We start from the raw sequence: 16,903 nt of genomic DNA on the forward strand, positions 1-16,903 counted from the left end.
AAGGAGAGGAGGACCTCCCTTATCAGTGGACTTGGGGAGGGGCATGCATGAAGAAGGGGATGGGAAGGTGAGATCAGGAGGGGAGGAGGAAGGGGCTTATGGGGAGATACAAAGTGAAAGTGAATAAAGTGTAATTAATAATAAAAAAAAAGAAAGAAAAAAAACATTTTTTTTCCAGCTGAAACAGGGCAGGTGAACATAAGTTCTCACAACAGCAATGATAGCACCCACAAGGCCATTGCAAACTCAAGCCAGAAAAAACCAAACACCAATCCAAGCATAAAGGGGACAGGTGAGCATAAGGTCCCACCACTAGCTGAGGGGATGCTGGTATTTGACAGTCGTCCGGAGATGAAAAGTTTTTTTTAACCATGTGTCCCCACGCTCTAGGACAGCCCCCTTCAAGACTATTTGGGAAACACAAATTAGACTCCTTAGATTAGAGGGAGGAAGGAAGAGTCTGAGAATGAGAACACAAAGGTGGACGGGTAGGTAAGTAACAGCTGATCTGGTAAAAGTTGAGCACATCGATCACATTGTATCAAATTATCAAAGCAGTATTCAAGTATTTTAAAATCCATCTTGGTTTAAACATTCGATATTGATTCCTTAGCATATGTTGAGGAAAAAAATTTTAAAAAGAAGAATATAGAATGTTGGATACAGTTATTTTTCTCTTGGAATATTTTAAAGGCTTTCTATCAGGAGCCCTTCCTGGTACTGTTCCTCTCAGTGCTCATACTCTAATTTAACACTCCAATTCTGCACACACACCCCACACCTATACACACACCCCACTCCACTACTCATCTGAGGAAAGCAACTTCCCCCAAATAGAATATTTTCCATCAAAAGAACATGTATTCTTTTGACATTTAAAGAAGAAGGGGGGGTAGGTAAGGGTTGAAATGGGCTGTAGAAACCATAAAAAAATCACAGGAAATTATAGCTGTGCGTTACAGACTAGAAAATAAAAGGTCATTCACTCAGTTTTCAAACTGGTCTTAACTTGGAAAAAAAAAACAGTTTTTGCTAGAATTCTTTATTTTTTAGGCTCCATTCCTACAAGCTGACTTAAATATTCCAGTTACAAACTTCCTCTGTACAAAATTAGAATAAATTAAAATGTAAGGATTGCATTTTTATTGCCTTTAAGATATCATGGAGCGGTGTCAATTGGGAAACCATCTAACAGCTATTAAAATACAATTCTCTACAAAATGTGCAGTTAAAGACACAGAAAAGACTGAAGAGAGAATGAATTCATGAATATTTGCATATTTTTAGGTCAGAAAAGGGAAAATGTTGTTTTAAAAACACTGACACATCACTGCTTATCCATAAAGCTGCAAAAAAAGATTTTAAAAGCCCTTGCATCTGAACAAGAGGAAGAAAATTATTTCCAAGGACTTCTCATTGGTGGCTTGAAATTGCCAGCTTTTATGGTACTCTCTACTCTCCACAGAAAATTAAGAGTCAGAAAAACCTCATACCACACTCCTCTAAGAAATGAAGCTAAGATAGTTGGAATTATGGGCGTTAGTGCCAAAGGATGGTTTTGACCCACATAAAGCACAATTCTGGTAATGCTAAACATGTGGACGAACACAAATTTTATTTTATCGCGATTTCAGGAAAATTAAATGCAATAGCCATTTTCTTAAAATAGTCTTTCTTCAATTTGAATATTTTACCAGGAGCCAAATTGAATAAATTTAATGATCTAGATGCCATTCTTCCTCCAGAAGGAACAACTAACTAATTTAATGTGCGAAACTGTCCAGTGTAGAGCAGCTGCCTAAAAGACTAGCTGCATTAACCCTCTCCCTGTCTTTATCCTACATTCCTCAAGACATGATGGTGTTAAGTATTCGTAAACTTCCCCTTACCAATTTCTATAATATCAGCATAAAACTGTTTAATGTGCTAAGAAATCTTTCAGCCATGTAGCTCCTCACGACATAATTGTCTAATTAAAGAAATGGCAATAAAACGCTATCTGTGTTTTCATTTATAAGCTGTTTTATAGAAAGCAGAATATGCCTCTATTTTCCATCTCCCTGGATGTTCTCATTATCCTAAAGATCTCACATGTTTCACGCAAACGGAAACCGAAGCCGAGAAAGGTGGATCACTTGGCGGTGGTCATACAGTGATAGTGGCACGGACAGGATTCTGTCAGTCTCAACAGACCATTGTTCCTAACACATCTCTACAGAATCCAGATGTAAGAAACAATACTAAAACCTTCCGCAAAGCCCCTTTCTCCAAAGCTGCCGGGGTCTAGCAGGATCTGCTGAAGCAGTGTGGAGACTGTGTTCACAACACATCAGACTCAATCCCTATAATCAATAAACAGCTCTCAGCTCAACACCTCTTCTTAGCAGAAAGCTAAATGCACAGATATGGTTCCTGCCCAAGAGCACTTGGGAAGCCACAGCAGGACTGAAAGACACTTTCTGCCTCTGGAGCTACCGTTCTGCCTCGGCTCACTATCTGCCTGGCTCTCGGTTGTCTTGTTTTATTTGATTTCCAGAAGTTCTCAGATATCCTAAAAATTTACAGACATCCTATCTCTGTAGAGGAGTGCAGGGTTTGGTGCCACAACAGACTTAGCCTGTGGCAGGATGCCAGATACCGTGCGTATTTGGACTAAATTTGGGATAGGTTGTAGGCCTTGTTCTCTATTTTAATCCAATGGCCAAGAATACAAAATATTCTACTTTTAGGCAGAATGCTATTTCTGTGGCCCATGTTTTAAGGTGTTATAGAATACAAACTACATTTCTTGTTATTATTTATCTTTCAACATCTACTTTGACAAAGCCTCAGGGCCTTTGCAACACTTGATGATGGTTACTTAGGATACATGGCCAGCCTATACAGGTAATACAGACGTGTAACTCCAAGTTCATGCAACAGCACTTAGCCTTACTCTGTGATATACAGTGATTTATGCCATTGTGGGCTTTCTGAGACAGCGTTTCACTGGATAGCCCAGTCTCACTTCAAACTATATATTCTCCTGCATCAGCCTTCTGAAGGCAGCTCTAATTCGTAAAAGTTAGTTACAATTCACTATGCTCATGTTATATCCCACTAAGCATTTCGAAAACATGATCACAATTATTTGTTGTTAATTATTTGTTGTTACTCTACTACAGAAGAGTAAGGAATGAGGGTAAAGGACACTCAACCTTACAAATTCACATCAATGTTATCTGGAAGTCCTAAGGACTTGGACAATATAACTTTAAATAAACCCACAGGAAAACAATACATATTTAACAAGCTGCTAAACTCAAAAAATTAATTTTAATGGCTTAAGTAGTTAACACTGATCCAGTACTGCAGATACACCTTCAGACCAAATCTGACCTGTCCTTCATGAGGCCCAGCATGTGTTCTCCTATACTGTGTTCCTATTTTCCTCTCACTAGTCTGTGTCTTAGATGACTTTAATACCTCTGAAGAGTTCTGGATCACTACTTTGTAGAATGTTACTTCATATGGGCTGTTCCATGGTTTAATAACGATAGAATAAGGCCACATAAAATTGCGGTGGCCTTCACAGGCTCAGATATTTGAATATTTGGTCCTCAGTGCATGGGACTGCTTGGGAAGGGTGTGGACATGCAGCGTTGCTGGGGGAGGTGTCACTAAGTGGAGACTTTAGGCTTTCAAAGCCCACACTACCCACGCAGCTCTCTCTTGCTGTCTTTCTCTCTGCCTGAAGAGAGCCCAAACGTTGTACCATTTTCAGTGCAGCGTATTAGGAAAAACACAAAGCCAATGTCACACTACTGTCAGCTTTAACTCAGATTACTCGGTCTTACCAATTATAACCACTTAAATTTCCACCTCCCGTTCCTGCCTTGTAGCTAATAAATTTGTAGGGAGATCAGTTAAGACTGTTAATATTCCCTTATGATATTTTCACTTTAAATTTATTTATCCATTTTTATATGCATTGGTGTTTTCTGTTCATCTTCTCCTATGTATGTAAAGTCAGACAACAACTGGCAGGCATTGACTCTCTCCTTTTACCATGTGGGACCCAGGAACCAGCTCAGGCCATCATCCTTAGTGCCTTTAGCAGACGAGCCCTCTTGTTGACTCATTTACTATCTTTTGCTTTCAACAATTTTGTTCAATAATGTTAACCCTCTCTTTACTTATAGTTAGCAATTTGAAATTAAACTGAAATTTCCTATTTATTTACTCATTTTTTTAAAACTTTGGGCAAATAAAGACTTGCAGGCATTTATTTTATTCTATGGAGAATAGTTCATTACTCTCATTTATCACTGAAACCATCTCAGAGACAGCATGTTTTCTCACATACTTTTGAGTTCATCTTGTGTTTTGTCGGCTCTAGTGCTAGAATCGATCCTGCTTTACATCTGTGTTTTTCAGGGTGTTTTGATATTTTCTTCATATAACCTTTGAACATTTCGTAAGTTTATTCCTAAGCATCCAATCTTTCTTGATGTCATTTAAATGGGACTCTGCAATCAACATACTCTCACTGGCTATTGCTTGTACGTATGAAGCCCCCTGATATGAATTTTATATCCTGTTACTGTACCCAACTGAAATGTTTAGAATGAGTGACTACTACCAACTCGAGATTGTTCAGGTATACTATTACGTTTTATGAAAAAGAGAACTCTTAGCTCTTTATTGCTAAGTCTCATGCCTGCGCTTAATTTTTGCATAATTTCATGGCTAATATATCCTATATAATAGCAATGGAAATAGAAGGCTTCCTAGTCCTGTTACCAGCCCTAAGCAGAAACACCCCAGGGGTTTCTATTAAAAAGTGGCTTTTAGAATTACAGTGTATGTACACAGAGTAATGAAGTAACCCTATGGCTTCCCATTAAAAAGTGAATTATGGTGTTTGCATGTAAGGGCAATGAAGTAACCCGCAATGCCTATCTTTTAATGAAAACCTTTTTCACATCATAATTCATGAAAACATACACAACATTTTGTTCATTAATCTATCATCTAATGAACATGGGTAACTTTCACTTTTGAGGTGAGTTTAATTCAATCAAATGCACTGATGTGTGTATGCATATGCTTCTGCGTGCCTGTGTGAGTACTTCTGTGCGATATCTGGTCTTAGCCATTATGAGATTACACACAGACACATATTTTTCTTCTATAGAATAATTTTTTAAAGGAAAGAGGTTTCGTCCCAACAGTTACCTAGTACTTATACCCCATTACTAAATCATTCCACACACACCTGAAAATGGTGTGTGTGGGTGCACATGAAAACATGAGGTCAGTGCTGAACTGGGTGCTTTTCTCCTTAGCTTTTTAGGCAGGGTCTCTCACTGAAGCAAGAGCTCACTAATCCAGCTAAATTACCTGTCTGGCAAGCCCCAGACATCTTCCTGTGAGCCTCCCAGCAGTTGGGGAACAGGCAGGAGCCACCACTCCTGGCTTTCTGCCCTTGGGGCTAGCGCTCGGGAGGCCTTCACGCTTGTGTGGCAAACACTTTTCCCACTGGCCATTCCCCAGGCTGTCCCTTTGAATTTTTATATGATCATTTACTGACTGACTTACCGATTTTCTACTGTAAGGTCTCCAGTTTCCTGCCAAAAACAATTCTTGGGATTGCAACTGTAAACGCCAGTTCAGCTCAATGTTTGTACCATCATCTCCAAGGACCTAAACGTAATGCCAATCGTTCCGTTCTCTTCTGCTCACGTTAATTTACCTCTAACTTCGAAGTTCTTCTCTACTGCATTTTCAGTTTTCACATTTGAGTTTGTTTATTCTTAAAAGAAAACTGACTGACACAAAAAGCTTAGGTCATAATTTCGTCATGTTGCTCCATTATTACTTTGCATTAATACTTTTGGGGAGTCTGATAACTATCTAAATATGTGCTCTTTAAAGTCCCTTTATCTTTTTAATACAGCCATGATAGGTTTTATTTTTCAGAATCTAAATCTATTAGATCTTAGAGTTGATCACTGAGTTTTTCCAAGTACATAAACAGTAGTTCTTTTCAAATACACTTTTATGAGAAAAATGTCTTGGACTTTAAATATTTGTAAATTTTTTTTCTGTCCCACTACTTTCCTTCAAGCTCTCAATATGTAAATTCTGTTTCTTTGGGGCCAGTTTTTCATGTCCCCTAGTTCATCTCTAACCCTTTTATTTCTTCATTTCACTTTCACTTCTCTGCTTTCTTTAAGCCTCTTTCTGAATTTTTATTTAGAAGTATTACCCTTCCTCCATCTGGTAATATGCTGCTCATTTATAATGAGTTCAATGACCTCTCTTTGAGTTTGTGTTTCTGTGCTTAACCTCCAAATTTTTTATCTTCTGTATCCCCCAGTGCTCACGAGTATATTTAATTTTGCTTGGAATGCTGTCTTAACAATAACGTAGGGAGGATGTGTGTTCTTTTGTTTTTCTTAGGCACTGTTACTATCCATATGATCATCATTTCCCTGTTTATGCTCATGACATCTGGTTATTTACAAGAGTCTTTGAAGGATTTTTAATTATGTGTACATGTGTGCAGGTTTGCTGTATGTGAGTACAGTGCCTGTGGAGGCTAGAAGGCATCACACCTCTCAGAGCTGGAGTTATAGGTAACTGTGAGAAGCAGAATCTGGATGTTGGGGAGTGAACCTGGGTCCTCTGCAGGGGCAGTACGCCCTCCTAAGCACTGAGCCTCTCTCTCCTACCTGTGAGGTTCTAAGTCATTGGGACCGTGCGCTATGCTAAGCAATTTTGTCTGGAATGACAACACATGGATGGTGCGTCCTCCAATGTTCTGTTCTCGACCTTTGCATTCCTGCTTTGCTTCCTTTCCCTTTCACCAACCCAGTGACTGACCCTTTACACTGCACTTACTGTGCCTACGTTTTAGATGTTAACTGTGGGTCCAGACTGCCAGCTCCCCTCTGCTCTCCTGCTAAGTGTCTCATTCTGTTTTGGTTTGATATGAAGCCTGAGAGTAAGCTGGGAGGAATGGAATTTGAGACTGCTTGCTGAAACCTGAAGCTTACTTCTTTTTCTTTTCGATCTATCTCTTTTGGAGCTCAGATGAGAGAACCTGTCAGTCAGCGGCAGCTAAAAGAGCAACGTTCCTTACACAGCTGCTCCAGGTCAGCAGCTCACAGTCTGCATATGCTTCATAACTGTCCAGTAACTCTCAGAGGCTCAGAGGCTCATCTTCAACCCCCGTCACTCTTGGTTAAGTGGGTCAGGCATAAATTCAAAATCTAACTACAAGGGTTCTGTCTGGAATTCACAGTTGTACACACCTCCCATCCTAATGCATCTTTGTGGTTTCTTAAGAACAGGTACCTTTTTTTCTGACCAGTACCAGAGCAAACAATTCCAGCTCATCTATCATGAGAGCACTAGTATATGTGTGACAAATGTCAGCAATGCCTCTGAGAGCACTAGTACGTGTGCTAGTTAAAGCCACCTGGACCATTCCAGTTAGCCCTATGAATTAGTCATCAAAATATGACACCTTTCAAAATCATGTAGTTGGCCATCCTCTGCCGTTCACCCTTTTCTTCCCCAGGTTCAAGGAAAATCTTGGAAATCTTCTGTGTAGTGTTCTAAATCTCACTGGCTGATTCTCTCCTTTGACATACTAGCCAGTGGATTTTGATGCTAAAAATCCCCGAAAGTGCCACCATGTACAAATATTTGAGAGACACGGGAGATGAAATATATGCCCTGTCCTATGTGCCACTAAACAATTTCTGTGGATGAGTCTTCTTTTGTGGAAATCTATTTGTCAGCAGAGCCTCCTGCAGTCACCTTGAGCTTTCAGTGTTTGGGAGACCTCGCATACTATAATTGTGAGACTGCCCTTGTTAAACATGTCCATTCTGGCTCTAACAGCTAAGTCAGTAGAACTAAGATAAATGCCAGGAATCTGCAAGTTCTCTAGAGAATTCTAAAGACATGCTTTTAGAAACAGTTTTAATCTACCGCAACCCTAAAAACATCAAAACTTCAAAGATAGCTTGCTTTAAAAAAAAAAAAAAAGTGGGCAACTCAGCTCTTCAAAATGCCAGAAATATCTGCCTTTGCCAAAAGGCACCAGTTGTCATGGTCATTTGATTATTCTCTTCTGATTTTCTGTTCTCTTTTAGTTCCTTTGATATTTGTACATATTCTGTGTGAGTCACTCAAACTTATGGTTTACGGTGTGACTAATATGCTAGATAGATAGTTAATGAGCACAAGAGAAATACCATGAACCTCACTGGCACATAGATGTCCCCACCCCCAGCTCCCACCTTTGGGCATCCCTCAGTCTACTCCAACCAAGTATTAAAATAGACCTGATTCCCACCACTCCTGGGATCTAGGCACCTTTTCTTTAAAAACATTGATTCCAGTTTTATTAGTTGGACTAATTCCATTGGAAAAGCTGTCTGGCCATCAAATGTGCATGAAGACACTAGGTGGACAGGGGATCAGTCACTGCCAAGATTCCAAGAAGGAACAGAAGGATGGCAGTACCCCTGGCTGTGACTCATCCACTCTAGCAACCCACGGGGAATTACCTAGCCTTCCTCTGACCATCTGCCAGTGACAGCTAGGAGTCTGAAACTCCTTCAGTGTTTCCATCGCGAGACCTCTCAACACAGAGCAGAAGGATGTTCCATAAGATGAGGATTTGAATTTTACCAGGTTACCCAATAGAACCAAATCCTGTTCTCTCTCAAGATACAAAATCACAATTTCTAAATATGTGGTCCGTCAAATTTCACACCCCTCTACAACTGTGAGCTATGAGCTTACATTTAATTGTTATAAGGGTACATGTACTTATATTTACAGTGTGACATTTTAAATCCAGTGTAGAGTATAAACTACCACTTTTGAAAAGCAACTCAAATCTCAAAGGTGTATGTAAAAATTAAATTTTTACACTGGTGATCAAGCCATAAGAATGCTAATAAGATGGGCCCTAAGCTCCTGGAAGAAAATGAAAACTTTACTAAAAGTCACCTAATTGAAAGTAATTTCCCTATTTGGTTACCAAATAACTCTGTTAACAGGGCAAGCAGATTAACACATACTATTTCTCAGTTATAAATTTTAACCTAGAGCTGGAAACAATTTTTTATCACAAAAATATTTTTAAAAATCTATCTATTGTTAAGATTTGAATTACGGAGCAAACTGAAAGAGGAATTTAAATGGTTACAGTAATGCTTAGAGCAACCTGTTAAAAACAGATAGTAAATTCATTTTGTCATACAACCACAAAGTGTTCTTCCTCGTACCAATAACCCAAGCTGTCCCTATTTTCTGTCTTTTCTATTTTCTTAAATCTAACTCCTATTGTATTCACTGTACAGTTTTGTTTTCAAACTATGCATTAGTTTAAACAAATTGGTGGTAACAGTTAAAGTCAATCATTTTCAGTGTCCCACAGCATCTAGCACTGTAGCTGAACCATCAACTATGATAAATCACAACTGAATCCACGTACAAGAAGTCTGTGACAAGCCTGATTCCTCAAAAGCCCCAACACTCCGGAGGCTTCTCTGACAGCCACTGCTTCACCTTCTTCAGTGCTTGCAGACCCCCACTGCCGACCATAACTCAAAGGGCCTACCTTTCTCTCCCCCTTTTCTCCATTTTCCTCCTCCTAGCAGCTCCCAAGATTTATAGCTTGCCTACTCTGTGGTTTTTCTCTCAACCTCCAATCATTTAAATGTTCACTGGATTTCACAAAGAAAATAGAATTTCACTTCACATTTAAATTAATCCCTCATAAAACCAACTTCTTCAAATGCTTGGGTACAAGTTATTGTTCAAAAGTAATTTGCTTAAATAGGAGAGGAAGCTGAGGAAATAGCTCAGTGATAAAATATTTGTCTATAATCCAGCATACATCAGGCCCTGGGTTCAATTTCTAGTACCTCAAAAAATTGATATTAAATTTTTGATTATTGGGAACACCCACCCATTGGGGGTGGCACCATTCCCAGGGCAGAGATTCCCGGATTATGGAATGGTGGAAATGAGTTGAATACTACCATGGACACATTAGTGCACTGTTCTCAGCAACTGACTGTGCATGTCATATGACCGTGCGCTTCAAATTCCTACTGCCTTAACTTCCCTATAATAAAGGGATTATAACCTGGAATTGTGAACCAAATAAACCCTTTCTCTCTTAAGGTGCTTTTATCAGGGTACTTAACCATGGCATTAGGAAATGAAATGAAGACAATCAGATAATTAAGCTAATCCTAAAAAGGCCCGCAGAACTCCTGTCCAAGGAGCAGTATAAGACTTCACATCCCATTCCCACTTATTCTTGGTGCAAAACTCCTTTCTCTACACAGAGCAGTGAAGTCAGTAAAGATCTGCAGGATGCCACTTTCTCCATTCTATACACATGATAGCTAAACCATTTATTCACATACCAGGGGAGATAATGAAGTTCCCACGATGATTAAATCATCGGTGACAGACACCGTCAGGTAAATTCTGAAGACAGTCAAAATGCTTTACCTGTCGGCCTTCATGAGGAGGTTAGGTGGGAGTTCAATGAGCTGGTTATGCTGTACATCCAAGACTTCCACCGATGTCCTCTCTAGCCTTTCAGGGAGCCTTGCCAACCGGTTGTGTCCTGCCAGCAATTTCCGGAGACTACTATTACAAAATAAGCTGGATGAAAAGGGACAAAAAAGCAGAAAGCAACTATTTATACAGGGCTATCTTGGGATGAGCATTAAAAAAGAGTAAGATTTAAATAACTATCATTCCACAAATTATACATTAATTCAGGGGAAGCCAACAGGTCATTTTAATTTATTAATTGTAGTTAATATATACAAGTGTCTTCCCTCTATATATGTATAGCACACGGGTGCCTGGTGCCGTGAAGGTCGAAGAGGGCATCCAGTCCCCTAGAACTGGAGTTACAGATGGTTGTGAGCCACCATGTGGGTGCTGGGATTTGAACTCAGTCTTATGCAAGAGCTGCCAGTTCTCCAAACTGCTGAGATATCTCTCCAACTTTAGCAGGTTTATTTTAACACAAACTTGGAGCTATTTGTATTTCAGTACTTTCTATATTTGTTTCCTAGAAGGAGACACTGAAGAGCTTAGTTTAATCTTGATTGACAAGGTGAGCATTACACAGCTGTATGCTTCTCCCACCCATAGGGTTAATTTCATGTCCAGAGTCTGAATAAACATGGCTGAGCAATCTTTAAAGATGACCAACAGGAAACAAAGTCTGCAATGCATGAAGCTTTTATAAATACAGCCAGAAAAAGTTGCATTTCACTTAATTTATATTTCATAATTCAGTCTTTCCCTGTTCTCTCCCCAGTGCCTATATGTTTTAGGAAGCCATAGCTTTATCCTATACCAAAGTACACACGCTCTTTTACAGAGAATGGAACAAGTGGGTTCAATTAACTGCAGTATGAATATCAACACCTACAGTGCTTCTGCATTAGAGCTAGGTACATCTCGGGCACTGTGTATGTGTGTGTGTGCATTCATAGAGACAACATAGGTGAGCACTGGCTATCTTCCTCAATCATTCTCTATGTTTTTGAGGCACAGCCTCCCACAGAACCCATGGCCCACCCACCAGGTAAACTGGCTGGCCTCTGGACTATAGGGACCCACCTGTGTCTGCTGCCCACTGCTAAGGTAACAGCCACGTGAAAACACGCCTGGCATTTATAACGTGGGTACTGAGGACCCAAACTCAGGCCCTTCTTCTTATGGGACAGGCACTTTATTGACTGAGCCATCTCCCCAGGCCCTGGTCATAATCTTACGAGTCAACTAAACGAAGCCTGAAGTAAAGATCCAATAAAGGCTAAGCTGAATGTTACTTATCATATATGCATTGACATTTTTGATTGTATATTAGTGGAAACAACTTTTCTCTGTCCTATGACTGGTTAAAGGTGTTGAAAAACACTGAATTTAAATTTTGGTAGCAACTGGCCGTCAATTAAGTTTAAATTAAAGTTAACTGTCAGTGCCGTGGTCAGAAGGGGCACACATCAGATACCAGGTGTCACACTTATGGCAGCACTGGGGTGAACACTACAGTCCTCACAGAACATCCTCCACAACAGCCGGAGAAAGACTTCTCCTTGTTTACCAACTACCTGGGTAGCCACATTTAACTGGAAAAGATTTATGTATATCTACAGATACAAGAAATCATCACATGGCTACCGTAAAAATCTTATCATTAAGGAACAAATTATGATGGACTGGCGAGGTGGCGCAGTGAGTAGAGCTCTTGCTGTGAGGCTGACAGTGGGCATTCGGATCCCCAGAACCTGCAAAAGCCGGAAGAAGTGGCACTCATGTAGGAAGTCCTTGTGTGTGCACGGGTAAAATGCAGATCTCCACACACTCCAGGGCTACTAGCCTGATGTAGCATTGGTGGGTAAAGACCTGACTTCCCAGCTGGACAGTGAGGACTGACTCTGGCCCCCACGTGTGCAGTGTGTACATCCACCTCTTTCAACGTTACTTAAAACAAAAATTATGAGAAGGTAAGTGTCAAAGGAGAAAAGGTGATTGTAGATTTCCTACTTCAAATTAAATTTCAAAGAAAAAAAGACAATCTACTCTTTGGAGGTTTAGCTAACAATATCCACCTGCCTTGTAGCCCACTACCACCAAAATTATATCCTAGGAAAAACAAAAATTATCTAGGGCAAGGTAGACAGACAGAGGTAGAGATTCTAAAGGAATTACAAATCCCAGAGGTAAACCACTTATAATGTTTGCTAAGTCTCCTAACATTTCTTCTGGTTTATTCACACTTTTAAACAAATACCACCAACTGGAATGGATTTACAATGTCAGCCTGACAGTCAAAGGCTTACTTTATTCTTCACCCACGACAATATGTAAATAAAAAACAATGAATGTGTTTTAATACAGAGTCTCTTGGGATTCATAACATGCTAATACAAACACTAAATCAGCATAGTATTTTATTTTGTATCTTCTCATTTGATCTGAAATACCTACCGGGCAGGAAGTTCACATATTTGATTATGGCCAATATCCAAAACTTCTAACTTCCGGCTTTCACATACCCATTCAGGCACATTTTCTAGGCAGTTTCTAAAGAGAATAATATAAAAATTACTATTTTAAAATTTAAATCTGGTCTGAAATATGTAGGGGTTTTTTTGTTTTTTGTTTTAATTTCTATGTGTCTGTGCGTGCATGTGCCCACTGAGGTCAGGAGAGCATAGGATCCCTGGAGCTGGAGCTAAAGGCAGTAGTCAGCCACTGGTGTGCTGGCAGTGAGCTCCAGTTCTCTGCAAGAGCAGCGCATATATTTTACTACTGGGCCCGCACTCCAGTACCTCAAATACAATTTCAGAGAAACAAAACTTTAAAATTCAACATGGACACAGCATCAGTATCACCTCCAACACCTAAAAGATTTTCTACAAGTCTTTAGAGACTGCTGCACACTCAGAAAGACGGTTACTATTGAGAAAATACACAGTGATCCAGTTAAGTCAAGTAATAAACTGACACATTTTTATTTTCAAATTTGCAATTTGTCATTGGCATTAAAATAATTCCCAATTCTACTTGGCATCATGGAAATACAGCTATTGAGAAAAATAGAAAGTGAAATGATTCATTAACAGTTAAAACTTAGAATTAATTATTTGGAAATGTTTACTTGGGAATTTGGCAATAATTACAGTTACTAGTTACAGTTACTAGAAACTGAACCAATAACAACTTTATTAAATTATCTGACCATTAGAAAAATATACTATACTTAGATTTCTTCCTTTAACCTTTAAATAAAAATATGGGAAGTAACCAGGTACACACAAAAACATATAGGTATTTCTCCCTTCTTCACCCCTCAGGCAAGGGATGCAAGCAAAGGCCTCACACATGCTCATCAAGATGACTTCATTATGAACAGATGAACAAATCTGAGGAAGTATGATGCTTGGGAAAAGGGCAGAAAAACATTTTAGAAAAATGGCAGACTGATACATGAAGTTAAAAAATTAAATTATAATAGTTTTGATTAAAATAGTAAAATAGAAGGCATTATTTTCCTATTATTTATATAGGTACACACTGCTGTGCTCCAAAAAGTGTTTAATTTTATAATAGTTAACTCCTAAACACAGATTAGCAAGATAGGGAAGCAGAAAAGACCCAGACATGAGATTTACAATGAAAGATGAACAATATTTAAGTGACAAATTCAGGTATCTGGCCTAGGAATTTTTTAACTGATTTATTTTTATTAATTACAGTTTATTGACTTTGTATGCCCCCTGTAGCTCCCTCACTTCTTCCCTCCCAATCTCGCTCTCCATCTCCCTTCTCCACTCATGCCCCTCCCCCCAGTCCACTAATAGGGGAGGTCCTCCTCTCCTTCCTTCTGATCCTAGTCTATCAGGTCTCATCAGGACGGGCTGCACTGTCTTCCTCTGTGGCCCGCTCAGGGTGAGGTGATCAAAGAGCAGGCCAATCAGTTCATCTGACCTAGGAATTTCAATGGATACCATTTACCATTACATTCTAGATGTAAGATGAAAATAGGTTCACTCTGTAATCAGCTCTCTGAAATATATCTGCACAAGGTATTTATATGTAGCTATGTATACAAACATGTTTTCATTTAAAAGCTAAAAAATTAAATCCAGAGTTGCTAAGAGGGGTGGGATTAAAAACCAAAGAACTTATGTGATGTTTGACTTTAAGTTAATAAATGAAACCGTAGAAACTTTTCTGGAAATTCATGAAACAATTCAAAGAACTTTATACCTAAGTTATAGTAAAGTTACAATTGGAATAATTTTCCCAATAGCTGAAAACCAAAAAGGTGCTTATTGTTAACATAGCTAAATTTGTGTACTTTCATGATGAAAGGTGAAGTCCTATACTGCCAGCTCACAGTGCCCTTGGGATTACAAAGGGTGATCACTCACAAGCACAACACAACCTGTACCCTCAAATGGCTGAAGAGCTGGCATCTTCAGAGAGCCAGAGGCCATGTGTTCTGAAACTCTAGTTATTTCCTTACTGAGTTTGAATTTTAGTGGATTAAAATTACTGGTTTCACTTGTGTAAATGCATGCTACAGACAGAGTTGGGCCCTTACATCATCAGGGAGAAACAATATATTTTTGTATTTTAGGCACTGGAATAAGTGAGGCTCATTGCAAAAGCAAAGCTGAATTGACGTCAGAGGCTCTGCCTACCTAAAAAAGCTAAGAGCCCAACATCTGGAGCTTTTGGCAGGTACATGTGTGTACAAAGTGACAAACAAGAACTTAGAGAAAACACACAAGATGGGTTAATGTATGTAAAGGGATATTGGAACCAAATCACCTTGAAGTCTCCAATATTTCAGCCCCAACCTGAGGTCCAAATTGTTCCCATGGTGGAGGGCTCTACCTCAGAGGTAGGGGCTTGCTTAGCTTGGATGAAGCCCTGAGTCTGAACTCCAGTTGGGGTGGGGGAGTGGCATCCAAAAGGCAGGCATTTGGGCTTTTTGTTTAGTTTTTTAAGTGAAACTTTAGATTAAGTTTAATTTTTATTATTTTAAAATAATTTGGATTTTATTTTCTTCAAAATCTATAAAAATCTTGGGGTAGGCTCAGATAGAAACATCTAAAGAACTCTCAAAGAAGCCAGGAGTTAAGTGAGAAGCTGTCTTCTTACCTGGAGACATCCATGTAAGACAGGTAATTCGGAACCGGGTAAACATCAAGCTGAACGAGCTCTAGGAGGGAAAACCACAAATACATTACTATGAACGTGGCTCTGAGGGAGAATAGCACTGCAGTTTTGCTGTCCTCTGTGTACTGTTTTCTTGTGTAACTTTAAAATTGCAGGAGAGCAGAGACATCTTCCAATACCATGTAAGACATTCATTCTCTGCTCCTATTTGTTTACATGGTTTCTCACTGTTAGGAGTGCTAACCTGTACCTAAAACATCACTCAAATGAATACCGTAATTTTAATACTCACATAGTATTCATAAAAGCAAAGGCTTCCTGCTTTTGATCCCTCATGACTGAAGAGCGAATTCTGGAGAGTCATAAATGGGGTCTGCTAATCAAGTTAGCAAGGTTTCCGAACTTTATGAAATGGACACCACTGTCTAGGTAGGGCTCTGTTCCTTGGGCCGAGCAGTTTCTGGAAGGCCTGCTCTCTTAGTTCACAAGTTCATCTAGCTGCCCATTCTGGTTCCAGCTGTGAGAGGCTTATCGATTAGCTTTTGGCCCCCACTCTCCTCTTTACACCGTTTGAGACACCCACCTTACAGTGGATGAGGCACTCATCCCAATTACCCTGACTGCAGGTTCTCTTAGCTCATGTGAAGTCCATCTTAGTAGGCTGGATAACTGGTGTGTGGATTTTCTTGCACCTCTCTCATCAGTGTAACTCGCCTACTGTGCTCTCTCAGGTTATGTCTGAAAGTGTCACTTCTATCACACACCTTTCTTCCTGAGGATCTCTCCTAGATCCTATGAATTGTACTGTATTCAAAGTCTCACTATCCGACTCACACCACACGTCCTATAATTAATAAACAAGCCCTAAAATTAACAGCCAAGAATCTTACTTTTATGACATTCCAGTGGGTACATAGTTCAGGTTTATCTTAGTAATCCCATTGTCAGTAGAATACAAAATTGCAGGTCTTGAAGGGGGCCTACAATGGATTTTCCTTCCACCCTCTAGTATTTAATCAAGGAGCCAAAGTAACAGTTTACTTTGCCCCTCACTTGAAGCAGAAGAAACAAATGGCGAGTAGGAACAATTTTATTACAATACACAAAACAAGCAATACACAAAACAATTAAATTGTCCCTTCTGATTCTGGTAAATACCAAGTGA

The 16,903-nt window shown here is 39.4% G+C and overlaps 1 protein-coding gene across 1 annotated transcript in view; it reads right to left on the minus strand.

Annotated features, from left to right (window-relative positions):
• The window catches only part of Phlpp1 (PH domain and leucine rich repeat protein phosphatase 1), a 213,136-nt gene that overhangs the window by 39,943 nt on the left and 156,290 nt on the right, over window positions 1-16,903 (minus strand). Inside the window, exons 8-10 of the mRNA XM_060371441.1 lie at window positions 15,721-15,781; window positions 13,036-13,131; window positions 10,531-10,686 (exon numbers count right to left, since the gene is read on the minus strand). Of these exons, the coding sequence (XP_060227424.1) occupies window positions 10,531-10,686; window positions 13,036-13,131; window positions 15,721-15,781 (313 nt within the window). The remainder of the gene's footprint in view (window positions 1-10,530; window positions 10,687-13,035; window positions 13,132-15,720; window positions 15,782-16,903) is intronic.

The sequence above is a fragment of the Meriones unguiculatus genome, chromosome 18 (genome assembly GCF_030254825.1).
Source record: "Meriones unguiculatus strain TT.TT164.6M chromosome 18, Bangor_MerUng_6.1, whole genome shotgun sequence".
NCBI lineage: Eukaryota > Metazoa > Chordata > Mammalia > Rodentia > Muridae > Meriones > Meriones unguiculatus.